The sequence below is a fragment of the Engraulis encrasicolus genome, chromosome 4 (genome assembly GCF_034702125.1).
Source record: "Engraulis encrasicolus isolate BLACKSEA-1 chromosome 4, IST_EnEncr_1.0, whole genome shotgun sequence".
NCBI classification, from domain to species: Eukaryota; Metazoa; Chordata; class Actinopteri; order Clupeiformes; family Engraulidae; genus Engraulis; species Engraulis encrasicolus.
Genome location: NC_085860.1, coordinates 47,722,612 through 47,741,702, shown reverse-complemented (window position 1 = coordinate 47,741,702; position 19,091 = coordinate 47,722,612). Strand labels below are relative to the sequence as shown.

Genomic DNA, 19,091 nt, shown 5'->3' with positions numbered 1-19,091 from the left:
AGTCTGAATTCCACAGGGGTATTAGGCAGTGAGGAGCCTAACCAGCTCAGCTCTGTGGAATGTCCACACCTCACCTTGGTCAAACGACATTCTTACTTAACCCATTGACTCCTAAGGCACCTGCAAGAAAGGGTGCTAATAAATGCCTGAGCCCTTTTTAAGAAAAGCTGCCCTCAGCCTATAAAAACCTAAATATCTCAGCTTCTGAAGCACATAAAAATATGCCATGAGTTGCATTTCAATGCTAAGACCCTCGTCTTTCATTAGCATGTGTTCATTCATCTCAAACAAACAGAGAGATTTTTAATAAAGATGTCTCAAATCTCATGAGCCTGAATGTTGCGTAATGCAGCTCCAGGCGCCAGGGCCAATGTTGCGCAATGCAACATCAGGCATCAATGGGTTAAAGTCCTGTGATGCAAACATGATGTTAGAGACCTCCTCCCAAGCACTCACTCACTCACTCACTCACTCACTCACTCGTTTCTTGAAAATGTTTCGTGGCATGCATCCTTGGTTCAAAACATCCTCTGTTCAAAGTGCGGTCTTATAGACCTTCTTGGATAGGGCTTTTCTTTTGTTTGGTGTTGTTGTGTAATGCTGTTGTGAAATGTGATTTAGGAAGGATTGGAAGGTCTATCCCCAAACCTGCACGTGACTGTGTTTATCACAGTTAAATATTTGATTCTAGCACAGCAGTAGCATTCCTGTGGCTGCCTAATGCTCCTGGTTCAGCTTCAGTCCACTCCAGTAGCACAGACAGGGTTTCATTTGTAGTAGTATGTGTGTGTGTGTGGTGGGGTGGGGGTGGTGTGATTGTGATGAAGCCTAAGTAACACTCACTCTTGCTCTCTTCTAACCAATATAAAAAAGATGGTAACTTCTCTTTTGTGGATCTGTCTTTGATGGGTCTTTGTGACATGGATAAAGAAACACCTATCTTCTCCCCATGTGACCAAATATCTTAATGGAAAAATAAGATGTTCTGTTTGCTCAAATTCACTACTTAATGATAGAGTGGCCAAGTCATCTTTTTCATTCCGTGATGAGCTATGGTGTTTTGTCTTTCCAGGGCAGTACTGTGTCATTATAAACTAACCCATATAGCTTCAGCTGTACTGTGATGGCAAATGGCACTACAGCTGTAGTGTAGTCATTCTCCCTCTTCTACGGTTGTGCGGTGATGAACCACCGTGTCATCTATACCCAGGTGGTTGACGTTTAAAGGGGAAGAACTTTTTTTTTTGCATGTATTTCTGGAATAAAACACATCACTCTACACACCCATACCACTTTTTTCCCATTTGGTGCAGTTCGGAAGATATTGTGTCACGGTATCCACTCAACAGTAGCCGTAGGGGCGTTGGAACCAAGTTTTCAAGAGGAAAAATATCAATTTTGTAGGTTTTTAACTAATGTTACTTAAAATCAGGGCGTCATGTCAACAACCCACCCACACTGTTGCATAGTGTGCTGTGAACTATCCCAGAGTTCCCTGCTGGCAGCTGAGCAGGCCATCAGAGAGTCTGCACAACCCCCGGGGGGCCTCAGTGTACACAGGAATGCTTTGGTACAGTAATGCCATCCCATCCAGCAGCTTGTGACATAATGTGTCACGGCAAAATGCATCATGTAGCTCCTTCAGCATTATGGCACCAAAGTGCTAGGAAATATGTAACAGAGCCTGAAGGTGTGTGTGTGCGTGTGTGCGTGTGTGCGTGTGTGCGTGCGTGCGTGCGTGCGTGCGTGCGTGCGTGCGTGCGTGCGTGCGTGCGTGTGTGCGAGCGTGTGTGTGTGCGTGCGTGCGCTCGCATGCACACGTACGGTGAATGTCTCTGTGCCCACCACATACTGTATTCCTCTTCCTCGCACACAGAAAACAACTTGGGTGTGTGTGTGCAGACGCATGTGTCTATGTGGCCCTGTGTGTTTGTGTAGGGAGGAGGAAGTGGGATGGTTCATTGTTTGTTTTGGGCCTCACCATGATTAATGATTCACTAATGACTAAACGTGACTTGTTACTAAGTGGCACATCTTCTCTTCTGGTTGTGGGTGTGTTCCCTCCTTCTGATGATAGGGAGGATGTGGGGACTTCAGCAGTAAACATTCACATCACAGATAAGAAGACTTCAGCCTCCAGATAAGATGTGGGCAGGATTTTGTTCCACTTTTCCACCCCTTGCTTGCTAGTAAATGTCCTTGACCAGGCCAGGAATTTCACATGTTGACAAATCACATTTGATTACAAGCCCAAGGACGGCAGTCACTCTGCTGGCCATTATAACAGTACTTCTCAAACACGACTCATTGTAACGGCCGATGCAATGCCTTATAGGCCTACACGGGAAGGTGAACTAATCAAGTTCAATTAAATCAGCTGACGCATTGAGGTTTTTTTCAGCAAGGTCACAGCTACTTTTTCATCTCTGTATGCTTTTATTCAGTGAACTCAACAAACATCCCACGTATGGCATGAGTAAAGCAGTGTTATTACCCACGATAAGCCCTCTTCTAGTTTGTCCTGGTTGGCCATTGGTATGCATGAGGCCCTGGGAGCCCCATTTGTAGCGGAGTGTGAGGATGGCTGCTGGCGGGATGGGAGGCCAGTTGGTCTAATTGGCAGAAGTGCAAAGACGGCAAGAGGTACAAACCTGCATCACATACACACTGGCGGTGCAGCGGTGGTGGTGGTGGTGGTGGTGGTGGTGGTGCTGGTGACAGCACATAAATATTCATAGAGTCCTAAAGAGCTGGCCGTTCGGGCCCCACACTGACTGGAATGAAAGAGTGGTGGGACGGGACGCAGTGCTATGGTGCTGTTGTTTGTCCCACATCTTCAACATCACCAGGACCTCTTCTGCAGATACTGTACATACCGTATACCGGCCCCCTGTGTTGGTGTACAGCCTCTACAGCCCCCAAATAGCTCTTTTGAATTAAGTTCATGCCACAGACTGTTTGTGGATGATGGTTCTATCTGCACGTACGTATACGTACATATGTTGCGGTAAATGAGAATACATGCATGTACAGTGTGTTTAAATCTTAAATCATAACTTACTCTCCTTTGTGGAATTATTTGTATTTTGATGAGCTCATGATCATTTGTTAGTCTTGCAGTAGCAACTCCAATGTAAAGCTGAACGTAAACATTATTAAATGTGTTTTCACTGAAAATGAGAGTTAGTGTGAACGCATATTAACAGTTATTTCTGGATATTTATATTTGAACCAGTGCCTCATCTCTCTAAAGGAACATGATTTGGTTATATAAACAATAAGCTAAGAGTGTGGAAGCTTTGCATTCCTTCTGCGTATGTGAATTCATGAGGTGTGGCACAATATGAATATATTGGTTATATTGCAATGTATATCTCAACATGCGAATGAGCAGAAACGAGGCACATTTTGTGGAAAAATATATTCTGGCAAATCAAAACGTTCTACTGCTCCTGATTTACTCCACAATAGCATAGGATTCTGACATTCCTACCTAGCACTACTGATGGACAGAAGGCGAAAGGGTGAAACCTGTAAAACCATGAACAAAACGGAATGAAAAAATCCCCAGTCGAGACACTGAGTTGTTTTCATTAAAACATTCCAAAAAAAATGTGATGGGCTAATGCATTAAAGAACCAATGAGTATTGGCCCCAGTCACAGCGTGTGTAGCTTGCAATCAGCACCAGTTGAATTCAAGGGATACTACTAGGAGTGCTCTCTTTCCAACTCCTTTTTAAATGTATAAGGATTAAGATGTTAACAATATTTGATATCAGAAATCATACCGTAGCAAGCAACATTCCCCGATGTTGGCCCATATTTCCCAAACACTGTGGAGCTCTAACTCCCCTCCCTCCTCTCCCAGTTTCGTACGCTAGCGACCTCAAAACCCAAAGCCTTCCACTCTGGGCCCTGTTGGGCGTGCGTGGGGAAAGACAGACAGCTCACTTAATAATGAATAAAACTTTAAATAGACCGCTTGCCTTTGAATAGCTTTCACACACGTTTCTGGCGTGCACACAGAACCTGCCAGTGGAGTAAGACGTGGGAGGGAGGGACGAGGAGGTAGACTAGGCGAATGACCCACATAGTTACGCAACGGAACACTTTATAACACAGAGCCCCCCTCAGTCGGACTCGGGGCACCAGTTGAGTGGGCTGTGTCTGTATGCATGGGCAACCATGCCCACCGGGCCCAGACCCAATGAAACCTGACAATGGATGCCAACCGCCAGATGACAACGAGCTCTAGTGTTCAGTGTGCAGAGGCCCCCCTTTCCCCTCAATCACTAGGCCAGGGGTCCCCAACCTTTCTGGGTCAGAGGGCTACCAAGGGCTACCCGAGGGCTACTGAAAGCTACCCGAGGGCTACTTTTGTTCAAAACCCTTTATTGATGTCTTGACATTAAGGCTGTAACGATACACCCAACCCACGATTCGGTTTGTATCACGATATATGACCCACGGTTCGATACGCCTCACGATTTATTTTTTTAAGGGAAAAAAAAAATAAAATAAAAAATATATATATATATATATATATATATATATATATATATATATATATATATATGATTTATTTTTCATTTACCTGCCAACATTAATTCTGTAGGTCTAGGTCTTAATGATGTAGCAGATATATCACTGCAACCTGTTCCCCAGGTGTTGACATCAAAGCAGAACACAGACAAATAAGGGATGTTCACCAAGGGAAAATATGCTTATTAATAATAGGCTTAGATCACATCATGCTGAGATGCTGACCGTGTGTGAGAGGGAGAAAGAAGGGTCAGGGTTCCAATAGGTAGCCTATAACAACTCACATTCTCACATTATCAAACATTAATTAATATCCAAACATTAACTGAAAACAACACTGGTCATATTTTGTCAGGAAACATGTTGTAGGCTATTAAGTTACTTACAGAAATGCAACACTTAATTTTGATGATTAATGTTTTTGTAACTTTTTCGATCAGCAGCGCGCACACGCTTATACAGACAAAACTCGAAATGAACCTCACTTATGTTCTCGCTATGCAACATGCACGTTGTCCTTTGTATGGTTTTGTGACTTGACGTTTTGTCAAGAGCGCACATGGATGCAGAGGCTGAAATGGAGCATGTTTTCGCTAGGCTGGCGGTCAATGCGGGGAAGAAATGCTGCTTATATCCACATCGACCTCAACGTTCGCCCGACTTATGAAACTCCCTTATTAGAGCGTGGCGATTTCAGGCTGGTGTAAGAATTCGGGCAGGCGGAGCATCTCGCTCTCTTTCTCTCTCTCTGTCCGCTCAACGTGTATCTCCACTCAACATACAACGACGCATGCATGAATAAAAAACGTCTTCACACGTTTGATAAAGCCTTCTTGGTCTGTTGTTCATTTCTGTGCTTTACCTTCCGACGTTTGCCCAAGTTTTTCGTCTCGCGGAGGTTGCTCCGGCAATGGATAACAACAGATGCACGTGCTGGTTGGTCGGACGGAACATTTTATAAGAGAGATGGGTGAATGGAAGTGTTACTCGCAAATGTGCGCGCCCCTTTTCTTGTCTTTTTTAAGCGCATGCAAATATGCCTCTATCCTGCTGTTTTCTAGACTGAGGGGTAAACTTGGAAAGGGCGTATCGCGATTCTGCGAGGAAGGGTCGCGATAGGGGTTCGTGGGTCTGCGTACCGCGATCCCTCGGTTCGATGCAATATCGTTACAGCCTTACTTGACATCATTCCCAAATCACACTAGATTGAATGATAAATTGCTTAAAAATTATAAGGAAATATTCTTTATAGGCTATAAAGAAATAATCTCATAATTAAATTCAGAAAAGCATAAACTGGGACTAAAATCTTGAAGTAGTGACTATTAGTAACATCCTTGGTGGGCACCTCAGAAGCTCCTGGTTACGCCTGCACTAGGAACGTTGGTGACGCCTGCACTAGGCCCTATGTTGCCTGGATTCAGGCTGCACCTCCACTCCCTCTAATAATTGCATCCAATGCATTTTTTTTACCTGTAAAGAAAGTTTTTTTTTTTTCTTATGTATTGCAAATACTTATTACAGTTATAGTCTGTAGATTACTGATGGCTACATTTCACCAGCACCTGGAAACCGGCTGATCAGGAATGGTATAGAGTACTTTTGAGTACTCCATGCTCAATGGTTAAATGATACCTGCTTCACTCAAAGAAGGATGTGTTCTGCCATTTCGACAAATATGAACGGTTAACAGTGTTAAATTCCTATTCCGCGTTTCAGTCCACACATGAGTGGCAATGACCGTTCTTTTTGTCCTGCCATGTCATTGACGCATACCGCAGACTACTGCAAGCCTTTAGTTGACTCTGGACACTCTGGCTGGATGTCCTGTCCTGCTTGTTCAGTGCTGAATCCTTTTCCGTCCCTATTCTCGTTCTTTCTCTCGTTCCTCCCTCCCACCTCTCCGTAAGTCTGTATCTGTGTGTCTCTCTCTCTCTCTCTCTCTCTCTCTCTCTCTCTCTCTCTCTCTCTCTTTCTCTCTCTCTCTCTCTTTCTCTTTCTCTTTCTCTTTCTCTCTCTCTCTCTCTCTCTCTCTCTGTATCTCTCTCTCTCTCTCTCTCTCTCTCTCTCCTTTCTACCATGCGACACTTCATTTACACATGTCCATTTCCTCATTTACTCCCATGCTGCACACACACACACACACACACACACACACGGTGAGTGATTGGTGTGAGCCATTCAGCTGATATGATGTGTTGTGACATGGTCTCACTCTCCACAATGCTTCGCTCAATAGCAATTACCAAAGCCGTGTGTGTGTGTGTGTGTGTGTGTGTGTGTGTGTGTGTGTGTGTGTGTGTGTGTGTGTGTGTGTGTGTGTGTGTGAGTGTGTGTGTGAGTGTGTGTGTGAGTGTGAGTGTGAGTGTGAGTGTGAGTGTGTGTGTCGGGAAGGGGGGAGGTTGTTGTATGGGTGAGCTGCACTTTAGCAGGGTCTCCTCTCTCTCCTCACTAACAGAGCCACTGGGCGTTTACTCCGTACCACATGAGGTCGAGGCAGGACAGACTGGAACACTACTACACACTACTCCAGCCTTTTACAGCTCATAGCGCTAGCTGGAAGCTGTGGAGGTGTACTGCTTCAGTAGGGAGTAAACAGTCATTCATCTGCTTTCTTCTCAGATTCTGTTTTTGTTGTGTTGTATCCAGCAGTTTGCGCCCCTGTAAGTAATCCTGAAAGTGAATGGAATGGATTCGAGTGAATGAATAGATGGTTTTGGTGACCTACTGCAGTGGTTCTCAACCTTTTTCTCTTGAAGCACCCCCTAACCTGTGCCCAAAACAAGTCACGCACCCCCAACCCAAACTTCTACATGCATTTACACACTAAAAAAATGATTTACGTGATTAATTACAATGATTCTTGCTTTAGACATTAATCAATACTTTAATGACTTTACATGGGGACCAAAAACATGTTTTCATTTTGTCTTGATACGACTAATTATAATGTTTGGAAGCAGAATTTTGGTCATAACCTCAACACAAACAAAATTCCGCGCACCCCCCTGAAATCTCTGGCGCACCCCCAGGGGGTGCCCGCACCCCAGGTTAAGAACCACTGACCTACTGTATACTGACTTATACAGACAGTATATATGAACATGCATGCTGTAATATGCTTGCTGTACAAGTGCCAACACATAGTACTGTTAAGTCAAACTGGGTTTGTATGTGTTTTGCTTTTAAATTCCACTAAGAAAATACACCGGGGAAAAATAGAAAAAATGGGTGATGTTTAAAGGGCAATTCCGGCCAGTTTGGATTCATATCCCATCTTGGGTGGACCCAGGGAAAAGGATGAAAGGGGAAACCGCGAGAAATGTTCATGCGTGCTGCGCAAAGTTGTTCAATTGCGCCGTTTTCGGTTAAAACCTGGCCCTTCGGGCACGTATTTGACCTGTTTTAAAGCTCCTAGCGTGCATTAAAACCCTTTTGAACGCTTTGGCCGTGGTGTGTGGGTCCATACAAGTCGATCTAGTGGTTCACAGTTCCATTAGGTAGCATAGGTACGATACAACAGGAGTTTTCAAAAGTGGCGCACCTACCTCTTTCAGCTTCCGCCTTCCAACTACGTCCGCAAAATGGTTCGCCAAAGTGATACTTCATAGTAATCCATTTTATTTTTGTCCACCAAAGACGAGCCACAAGAAACATATTCACACGTTTTCATGTCCTGAGTTGTTCTTGTCTCGCAGATTCACTTCTCTGTCACTGAACGCAGTTTAGTGACGTCACGGTGTCACATGACTCCTGGAAGGAATAATTCTTTATCTGTAACAAATATTCTGGTTCGAAAAAGATAACCATGGCCACCAAACTCTTCAATTGAACTACCCCAACGGAGGATCCATCTCAAAATATCAAACAGTATATTACGACAGCGCCTCTCTTTCTCGCTTCTGTATAATAACTGGATGAGCGAATGGCGTTCCTTCCAGGAGTCATGTGACACCGTGACGTCACTAAACTGCGTTCAGTGACAGAGAAGTGAATCTGCGAGACAATAACAACTCAGGACATGAAAACGTGTGAATATGTTTCTTGTGGCTCGTCTTTGGTGGACAAAAATAAAATGGATTACTATGAAGTATCACTTTGGCGAACCATTTTGCGGACGTAGTTGGAAGGCGGAAGCTGAAAGAGGTAGGTGCGCCACTTTTGAAAACTCCTAATGTGTCGTGCCTGTGCTACCTAATGGAACTGTGAACCACTAGATCGACTTGTATGGACCCACACACCACGGCCAAAGCGTTCAAAAGGGTTTTAATGCACGCTAGGAGCTTTAAAACAGGTCAAATACGTGCCCGAAGGGCCAGGTTTTAACCGAAAACAGCGCAATTGAACAACTTTGCGCAGCAGGCATGAAAATTTCTCGCGGTTTTGCCTTTCATCCCTTTCCCTCGGTCCACCCAAGATGGGATATTAATCCAAACTGGCCGGAATTCTCCTTTAAGCTGCATCAATCGCGAGTCAGCTGATAAGTTGAAGCAGCTAGAGTTGGCTGATCAGCGTCAGCTGCCCGCGTTTGAGCTGATTTGTCCTGTGCAGCAAAGCTAAGCACAGGTGGTTTTAATTAGGCTCTTCAGCTCAGTTTCAGGAAACCCTGCTGAGAAGCACAGGCATAAAGTTGCTGTGCTTGGGCCAACAATTTGGAAAGATATTGTGCATACGTGACTCTGGAAACTGGAGAGGCAACCGGTAAGAGATTGTTTGTCTGTATTTGAGATGTTTAGTGAACTTGCGCTCAGTTGCCTTCAGTTTGTTTGATGTAGTGTCCGATGCTTGCGCATGTGTTTGCAACAATTGTTGTGTTATTGTTTAATGCGAAATGTAAATGTCAGCTTAAACGGCCAGGCACACGTTTGTTCTGTTTATGGTGCTCGCAGCGCAGTGGCTGTGGATTGTTTAAGCCACACAGCCAAATCAGCCGTGTAGTGGGATCGATAGATTATAGTGCAGTTGATTAAGTTAAAAAATGTCAGTCTCAGGTAAATCAAATGTCTTCTCTTTTGTAGCTTTCTTACAACATCTTAAATTCATATTGCTGTTCTTTTAATCTGGATTTAGTGTTGACATACTGCAAAGTTTATTTTAGTATATTTGGAATACAAGCATATTTGCACATTTCATATTAATGATGGCCTACTTGCACAGAATTGTATTTTGCACATGAGCAGTGCGTGCTAACTATGCTAACCTTGTTCTTTTGTCTTGTCTACTGTTTACCCTTAGGTTTTTTACCTAAAGGGCTGACCTACTACTGCCATGAATTGTTCTTCCTGCCAACAAACTCAACTAAATGAACTTGTGGCCTGAACTTAAATAAAAAGAAAAGAAAAGAAAAAGTCAAAAAGGAAACAACTCTTGTCTTGTCCAGTCCTTTGAGTGGAATCCAGTGTACCTTCAAAACTCCACCAGAAGTCACTTCCTTTATTCAAGTTGGGGAAATTGCACAAATCAAAATAATCAAACCGAAAAATCCAAGCAAAACTGGAACAACTTGACAGTAAAAAACCGGGACCTGGAACTGGAAGGAAGCCATCCTGACGACAACGTGAGGCCCGGACGTCGAGATCCAGCAGCCAAGGACGTGGGGAACCACTGAGCCAGGAGCTGGAGGACAACTAGGGAGCCTTGCTGTCGATGCGGAGAAAGGCAAGAAAGCGCAAGACCGCAACAGAAGCGCACACAACGACAAACACTTACCCTGCCAGTGAGCCACAGTCTACAGCGGGAGAAATGTCTGCCGATGAGCTCAAGAAGGATCGGGCCGTGGCAAAAAGAACTTTCACCCGGCTGGCAAACACACTGCAGAGGACCTACAGGGACAAGCCAGCTGTAGAGCTAGAAGAAGCATTCAACACGCTCTCAAAGGCGGCAGAAAGGGTCTGGGAGGCCAACGATGATGTGGAAGCCAAACTCCTCGAAGATCTGGAGGAAGAGGAGGGGGAGTTACCACAAGATCAAAGGGCTGACCTCACAAAGACCGCTGGTGAGTGTGAGGAGCGGTTGAACCAACTGAAAGGTCTACTCCAAGATGTGCTGTGGTCCGACTACGGCGAAAAAGAAATTCTCACCGCGCTCCAAGTGGCCGAGGGGGAGGGCAAACGCACAGGCACAGTAGACCCCAATAACAGCCTAGAGGGCTACGAATTCCTGCTGGCCCACTTCCGAGACCTGACCGAAGCGGCGAGGGAGGCTTTCGAACGGTGGAAGCGATGGGTCCCACCTGGTCAAAAGCAAAACATTCTGGACCGCCTGAGCGACCTCATCCAAAGGATCCCCGCACTCACAGCCGGGAAGGCAGACTTCATTGCTGAGAAACTGAAGGAGGAGAAGCGACAACCCACCCCTGTCTCTCACGCTCCACTCGTGCCTGCCATCCGACTCAAACCAACCGCACTCCCAAAATTTTCCGGAAACAAACGAGATTTCCATAGGTGGAGGAAAGACTGGGAAGCCCTTCAGAAGCAAGGTGAGCCTTCAGGTTCCAAAGAAGTGAAAAAGTTTCAGCTACTTGATAGCCTGGAGGAAAGGATCACCCAGGACCTGAGGCTCACAAGCTACCAAGAGGCTGACGACATCTTCCGTGTCCTGGAAAACCGCTTCGGCAACCGAACCACCATTGCCATAGAAATTGTGGAGGAGGTGCAAAGAATACCAGCAGTGAAGAGCCACCAACCACGTGAAATTGTGGAACTAATTCAAACAGTCGAGAAAGCACTACAGGACCTAAGTGACCTTGGAGACACGGGTGCAATCAAAAACCCCTTGGTCACTAGGTCCATTGAAGGCAAGCTCCCTGAAACCCTGCAGAAAGAGTGGCTGACTCATGCAGCAGATAAACGGAATGCTGTGTCCTCAACCAACCGGTTTGACTGCTTGCTGGCCTTCCTCAAAGAGCAGGAGGCTATCTATGAGCAGCTTGACCACCTGAAGGAAGAGGAACCAAAAAGGCAAGACAGATCTGGACCATGGCATGGAAGGACCAGAGCCACCAAGTCCGATGATCCGCCAGCTGGATGCGTGGTCTGCGGTGACTCAAGACACAGACAAAAACTGTACTTCTGTAGGCAGTTCCGTAGTCTGACACCTGCAGAGAAGAACACTGCTGTCAAGGAGATGGGGGCATGCGAGAGATGCCTTGACGTTCATGACGAACCAGCATTTTGCAAGAGAACTTTCCTGTGCAAACACCCGGACTGCAGAGATGAGCTTGAGCACCATTATTACCTGTGCTCCAATGCTGCTGCAAGAACAACCACTGCAGTGAGTAGTGAACACCCCAAGACTGAGGGGAGTGGGTACACCGCTGACCAAGAGGAGTTCCTCAGCAAGCTCCCCACAGAACTGGCAAGACAATGCAGACATGTATTTTCCAATTCCGCTTCAAGAACACTCAACACAGTGAGTCAGCCCTCAAACCTCCTCGTTCAACATGGACTGCAAGAGCTTCCTGTCATTATGATGCTGCTTCAAGTGACTGTAAACACTGGGCAACAGGTTGGCACCCTGGTTGACCTAGCTTCAGATACCAACTACATCACCCACAAGGCAGCGAGAAGGCTAAATCTTCAAAGTGAAGAGATGACCCTCGTTGTCCATGGTGTTGGAGGGATGAAGTCCCGCGTGAAGACCAGAAGATACCTGTTGAAAATCCGTGCGAGGACCCCAAACGGTGGACTGCGATCCCATGAGCTGGTGTGCTACGGGCTGGATGACATCGCAGACATCCACAACCATGTGACAGCACAACAACTCCAACAATTTTTTCCTGATGTACCCATAAGTGAGCTCACAAGACCAAAGAAGATTGACTTGCTGATAAGCCATAGAGAGGGCAAGCTGGCGCCGCAGCCAATCAGAGTTGTTGAGGATCTTGTGCTCTGGGATGGGCCGTTAGGGAAGATGGTGGGAGGCGCCCATCCAGACCTGTTTGAAGATGTTACAATGTCAGCCCACACATCAGGCACACACTTTGCCAGGTCCATGAGGGCTACCATCAACATGGAGCACATCCCCAAATCCAGAAGGCCTCAGCCCAGATCCCTGGACGTCTCTGGGCAAAGTGGGAGGCAGGAGTCTCTCAAAGAATCTGGCCACCGCAGGAAGATGCGTTACCGCAGCTACGCTGATGAAGGTGAGCTTCTTGCCATCTCCTCCAACTCCCCCTCAAAGATGAGGAAGATTCATTCGAAGCAGGAATGTCAAGGTCCCATTGAGTTCACAAACCTCCAGAAAGTAAAAGTACCCGGCAACGGCCAAGTCTGGAGACCAGTACGTGAGCCAGGAGGGTCTGCAGTCAAATCCTTAACAGACCAAAGTGGGAGGAAACTAAATCAAGTGACTCGGAGGAATAGGAAAGAAGTGGGGGCAGAACTTCCCATTCAACACAAGAGGGCACCAAATCCTCAATCACCGCATCAGAGACTTGAGAGGCCTGTGAGCAGGAAGATTGTCCCGAGCTGCTGCGGCCCACTGGTGAGCGCTTTGGGCTCAAGGAAACCCAAGACTGACGAGTGGAAGGAGGCAATCCAAGCTGCTGCCCTCCACACCTCAAAGGACTCATGTTTATTTGTGTTTGACTTGTAAGTAACGACCTTATCAGTAGATCTACTGACAAGGTCGAGTGGGAGGTGTTAAGTCAAACTGGGTTTGTATGTGTTTTGCTTTTAAATTCCACTAAGAAAATACACCGGGGAAAAATAGAAAAAAATGGGTGATGTTTAAGCTGCATCAATCGCGAGTCAGCTGATAAGTTGAAGCAGCTAGAGTTGGCTGATCAGCGTCAGCTGCCCGCGTTTGAGCTGATTTGTCCTGTGCAGCAAAGCTAAGCACAGGTGGTTTTAATTAGGCTCTTCAGCTCAGTTTCAGGAAACCCTGCTGAGAAGCACAGGCATAAAGTTGCTGTGCTTGGGCCAACAATTTGGAAAGATATTGTGCATACGTGACTCTGGAAACTGGAGAGGCAACCGGTAAGAGATTGTTTGTCTGTATTTGAGATGTTTAGTGAACTTGCGCTCAGTTGCCTTCAGTTTGTTTGATGTAGTGTCCGATGCTTGCGCATGTGTTTGCAACAATTGTTGTGTTATTGTTTAATGCGAAATGTAAATGTCAGCTTAAACGGCCAGGCACACGTTTGTTCTGTTTATGGTGCTCGCAGCGCAGTGGCTGTGGATTGTTTAAGCCACACAGCCAAATCAGCCGTGTAGTGGGATCGATAGATTATAGTGCAGTTGATTAAGTTAAAAAATGTCAGTCTCAGGTAAATCAAATGTCTTCTCTTTTGTAGCTTTCTTACAACATCTTAAATTCATATTGCTGTTCTTTTAATCTGGATTTAGTGTTGACATACTGCAAAGTTTATTTTAGTATATTTGGAATACAAGCATATTTGCACATTTCATATTAATGATGGCCTACTTGCACAGAATTGTATTTTGCACATGAGCAGTGCGTGCTAACTATGCTAACCTTGTTCTTTTGTCTTGTCTACTGTTTACCCTTAGGTTTTTTACCTAAAGGGCTGACCTACTACTGCCATGAATTGTTCTTCCTGCCAACAAACTCAACTAAATGAACTTGTGGCCTGAACTTAAATAAAAAGAAAAGAAAAGAAAAAGTCAAAAAGGAAACAACTCTTGTCTTGTCCAGTCCTTTGAGTGGAATCCAGTGTACCTTCAAAACTCCACCAGAAGTCACTTCCTTTATTCAAGTTGGGGAAATTGCACAAATCAAAATAATCAAACCGAAAAATCCAAGCAAAACTGGAACAACTTGACATAGTACTATCCAGTACCTTTTATGGAAGTGAGTTTCAGCAAGAAATTATTCAAGAGAAATTGTGTCGTAGTTGTATACAATGTCAGCTTATAGACATTAGAAATGAATTACTATATGCTCATGGCATTTTTGGAAATGAGTTGAAACGAGTAATATCCATGAGTAATTGTGTCATAGATGTATACACAGGAGTTGGAGTTGGCCTCAACCCGTTTTAAGTAGCAGCCATGTATGTAGTGTGAGTTTGGACGAGCTGTCAGCACTCCATGTGACCCAGCAACCCACCCTCGCTCAACCCCACCACCACCACCCCACCACTATACAGCCTCACTACCCATCCAACCCCACCGCAGCGCTGTCAGGCATCAGGTGTCTGTCTCACCCCCCACCAGTCAGGTGTGTGTGTGTGTGTGTGTGCGTGTTAGGGTGTGTATGTGTGTGTGTGTGTGTGTGTGTGTGTGTGCGTGTTAGGGTGTGTATGTGTGTGTTAGACTATCACACACATAGACTAACACACACACACACACGCACTAACACAAACATAGAATAACACATACATAGACTATGTGTGCGTGTTAGTCCGCGTGTGTCTTAGCGCATGTTTGTGTTAGCTTGTGTTTGTGTTAGCTTGTGTGTGTTAGCGTGTGTGTGTGTGTTGGCGTGCATTAGGGTGTGGGTGCGTGTATACACGTGTGTGTGTGTGTGTGTGTAGTGTGTAGTGTGGAGGTTGTATGGGGGGGGCTGAGTCGAGCGTGAGTGGTCGGGGCGGGGGACAGGACGGGACGTGCAGCATGTAGGTGGCTCCGCCTGCGTTGAATTATTGATGAGTGTGAGCTTGCAAGAGCAGGAGGTAACCTTGAGGCAGGCAGACAGACAGACAGACAGACAGACAGACGGGCAGACAGACAGACAGACAGACAGGCAAGCAGCTGATGGGATGAAACCACTACTGCTGTCTGCTGCTAAGGTCAGCTCAGCTCAGCTTAGCTTAGCTAAACAGTTACACACACCAGATGATGGCTGTGGGCAAAAGCGCTGTGCGGGAGAGTGTGCTGTGCGCATGTGTTTCTGTCTGTGTATTTCTCTGTGTGTATCTGTGTGTATCTGTGTGTGTGTGTGTGTGTGTGTGTGTGTGTGTGTGTGTGTGTGTGTGTGCTTAGCTTGCAATTTGCTTGCACATGTGTTTTTTTTGTGCACCTTGCAACTGGAGAAGTATGTACGGTGTATGTCTCTGTGCCCACCACAAACTGTATTCCCCTTCCTCGCACACAGAAAACAACTTGGCTGTCTCCCTTTTAAGTACATAAAAACAACCACTGTTATACATTAATACTCATACTTGTGCTCAAACCGCTCTCCCATCCATAGTTGTGACGAGGTGTTTTCCTCTGCCGGCGTCCCGGTCTCCCCCTGCCCAGCCCTGCCCTGCCCAGCCCTGTGTTCATGTTGTGTCAGAGAGAGTAGAGAGAGAGAGGTTCCATTGGCCCATTGTTTACGGGTTCTATTATTGCAGGGAGGGGGGGGGGATCCCCCTTTAGGCAGACCTAGGCAGACCTAAGGACTGTTCTATTCAATGCTAGGAGTATTATGACACGCCCCTTTAGGCAGACCGGAACCTGGTCATGTTAGGTGCCCATAGCAACCTATTACATTGCCATATCTCTATACTTAAAGAATCTCTGGTTGTGTTGTGCTGGGAAGAGAAGCCCTCCATGGGCACATAAATAACCTGCTTGCTTCCTGCTCCTCTAGCTGATGTGCTAATGATCCAGCAGGCCCAAGACCCCCACGGCAAAGCAACAGATGTTAATATTTAATACCCTCTAAACAGCGTGGGAGGGAGAGAGGGAGGGAGGGAGGGAGGGTCTTTTTTCTCATTATTAACTGGTGTGTCCTGCGCTTTTTTTTTGTTCTCACAAAGTTGTCTCGGTGCCTTTTTGGTGATTAAGTGCCCAATGCAGTTGTGCCTCTGACTGAAGAGTATATCAACAGTTTTGGGCTTGTGTGAAAACATCTAACTAGTTTTTGCCTGACTTGGAGCAAATGTATTCTTGGCTTGAAATGTTGATGTTGAGTTTTCATTGTCATGTATAAGTAGGGAGAAAAGGAATTCCATTAACAGTCATTGTATTGGTAAAATGATGATTGAACATAACCTCACTGCCCCCCTTGTCTGTGATCTGTGATCTCCTTTATTTTAGCTAATGTCTATTAACTTTGTTTTTAAGTCTGCATAACATGAGGCAAATCTGATCATTTTAGAGTTTGTTCTTATTTTCACATAACACATGCCCTGCAGGTGAACATGGGCCCATGCTGATATAACCTGACCCAAGACATCTTTTCCATTTTTCACAAGATGTAATTTGTGCATTATCCCTATTGTCCTGGACACTCTATATGTTACATAGCTCTACAATTTTCCATTTCTATCTTTTCTTTTTCACAAGATGTAATGTTTATTTGTGAATTATCCCAGTTGTCCCCGACATATCCAAATTAACTTATTTCAAAAGGCTGTAGTCTGTGGCATTGCTGTAAAATGTTCAATATCCTTCTGTTCTTTATGTAGAGGAGGAGTTGCGGAAGCTGCGGGAAGAGACTAACATCGAGACGATCAAACTGGACCTGGAGAAGGAGCGCTCCAAAAGACTAGACCTGGAACAGAAGCTCAATGAAGTGCTCAAGTCACGGTAGGAGTTGGCACAGAGACACACTACATGAGACGAAACAATTAAAACTGAAAACCAGTTTTACTCGGTCCTTTTGAAATACGGAGGGTCACCATTAGTTACATACACATGTTATGCTTGAAAGTGTTTCCCATCCACAGAAACAATACAGAGCAAGGAGGGAATCAGGAAAAGCCTGTTGCCTTGACGTCACGTGGAAAAGGCGTTGCCCACTTTGGTTTATGCTCCTAAAGATGTAACACTGTATTTCAGAAGACATATTGAGTCTTTTTTTGTTGTTTTCGAAACAAGTTACTGCTACTGGTGGCCCGAAACCTTGATTAGCCTTGCTATCAGCTGGTTGCTACTTTCAGATACACACAAAGCAGGAGGAGGGAGCCAATCAGAGCAGCCTCATTTGACTACAAGACACTTTACTAGCCTAGAAAGACGGCTTGAACAAAGCAGCCAGAGTGGGTTTTTTTTTTTTACAAAACCGGTGCATAATGCATTTTACAATAATGGTGAATACATCAATATTAATGAAATGACGATGAAAGTAGATCATCTTTAAGATAACATTCGTAGAAATGAGCAGGGGTGATTTGTAACGCCAATATGATGTGTGCTTCCACATCTCCCACCTCTCTGGCAAGAAGAGCCAATTGCCTACTGAGCTCTGCTGACATTGATCCAATCATCTTGCAAGTCAATGCTACTCATGCGCAGTTGATAAATATAGAGAAATGGCTACACAGAGGTGTCGCCAAGATGGCCGCCAAGTGGAGGGACTTGTACCAAAGAGGTTGGGTATGTAGCAACCCAATGTAAGTAGGCTGCCGGATGTGAGTGCCTGGATATCCGCCCGCGTATTTACGTCTATTTTACCTCGTGGAAATGAATGCAAATGCATGCAAATACTCTGGCGGATATCCGGGCACTCACATCCGGCAGCCTACTTACATTGGGTTGCTACAGGGTATAATAAGAGGAATCGAAACACGCCCACTCAATGCAAAAGCGTGTGCTCAAAATTCGGTCTCCTAAGGGGGCGTTGTCCCTCCTTCTTCTTCTCCTTTCGTGGTGTTTGCACAAGACGTGCGCTACCGCCATCTACAGCGCTAAGGGGACTCAATTTATTCTTAACCTCAAGACTCCGCGAAGGTCTCCTAATCGAAGGTCTCCTAAAGGGGCGTTCACCCGACCTAAAGTGGATACCGGAAAAGAACCCGCCTGCTTCATCTCCCTCTCATGTATGATACTTATACTGTGCAGTGTGGTGACTCTGTGGCAACACAGTCTGCTTGTATAAGTGGGTGGTTGACATGACGCCCTGTTTTTACGTAACATTAGTTAAAAACCTACAAAATTGATATTTTTCCTCTTGAAAACAAATGTAAATGAAAGAAGATGTGGTACATCATCTTTCATATTAGTCTTAGATGAGAAGAAACATTTTTGTTCAGATTCATGGAAAGCTTATATGTCATATGTCCTGTGGTGTGACTGTAACATTAATAAAACCTGGAATATATACAGCTATAAATTAAACCAACAACATTTTGAATCATTTATAAATCATTGGGCATGATTGCATAAATATTAACCTTATATTAAAAAATATGAATGTGAAAAAGAACTCAGTACAGTGGTATTAACTACAAGTTCAATTTCGTAACACAAATTGCGTCCTGCGGGTGACATGTAAGTCAGGTTTGTGGACAGGCAGCTGCAAGGCCAACTACAAGGGTCTTAAAGACAGGCTCCCTAACCAGTTATACCTCAGTTATTGGAGAGTGGTGTGGAAGTTTAAAGGGGTATGCCTATATTTTGGGGCTTAATACAGTTAAAATCGTTGGCCAGGGTTTATATAGGTGGTAAAGTGTCTTATTTTTCATGTAAGCCGTTGTCTTGTTTTAAGACAAGTTAAAAGAGGGAGCATGTCGCTAAGCTAGTGAAAGTCAATGGATCCATTGATTTTCTACGGCAGTGCAAATTTTACCTCCATGCTAGCAGTTACCATTGACTCCTAGGAGACCAGTTAGCCACCAGCTGGTCTCATAGGATTCGATGTTAAGCATGGAGGTAAA

General features: G+C 45.1%; 1 protein-coding gene across 5 annotated transcripts in view; it reads left to right on the top strand.

The window, feature by feature from the left end:
* gramd4b (GRAM domain containing 4b) overlaps nt 1-19,091 on the top strand; it is a 69,993-nt gene that overhangs the window by 19,557 nt on the left and 31,345 nt on the right. For all 5 annotated transcript variants that reach the window (XM_063197564.1, XM_063197562.1, XM_063197563.1 and 2 more), the window contains exon 4: nt 16,902-17,022. In XM_063197564.1, coding sequence (XP_063053634.1) covers nt 16,902-17,022 — 121 coding nt within the window. The remainder of the gene's footprint in view (nt 1-16,901; nt 17,023-19,091) is intronic.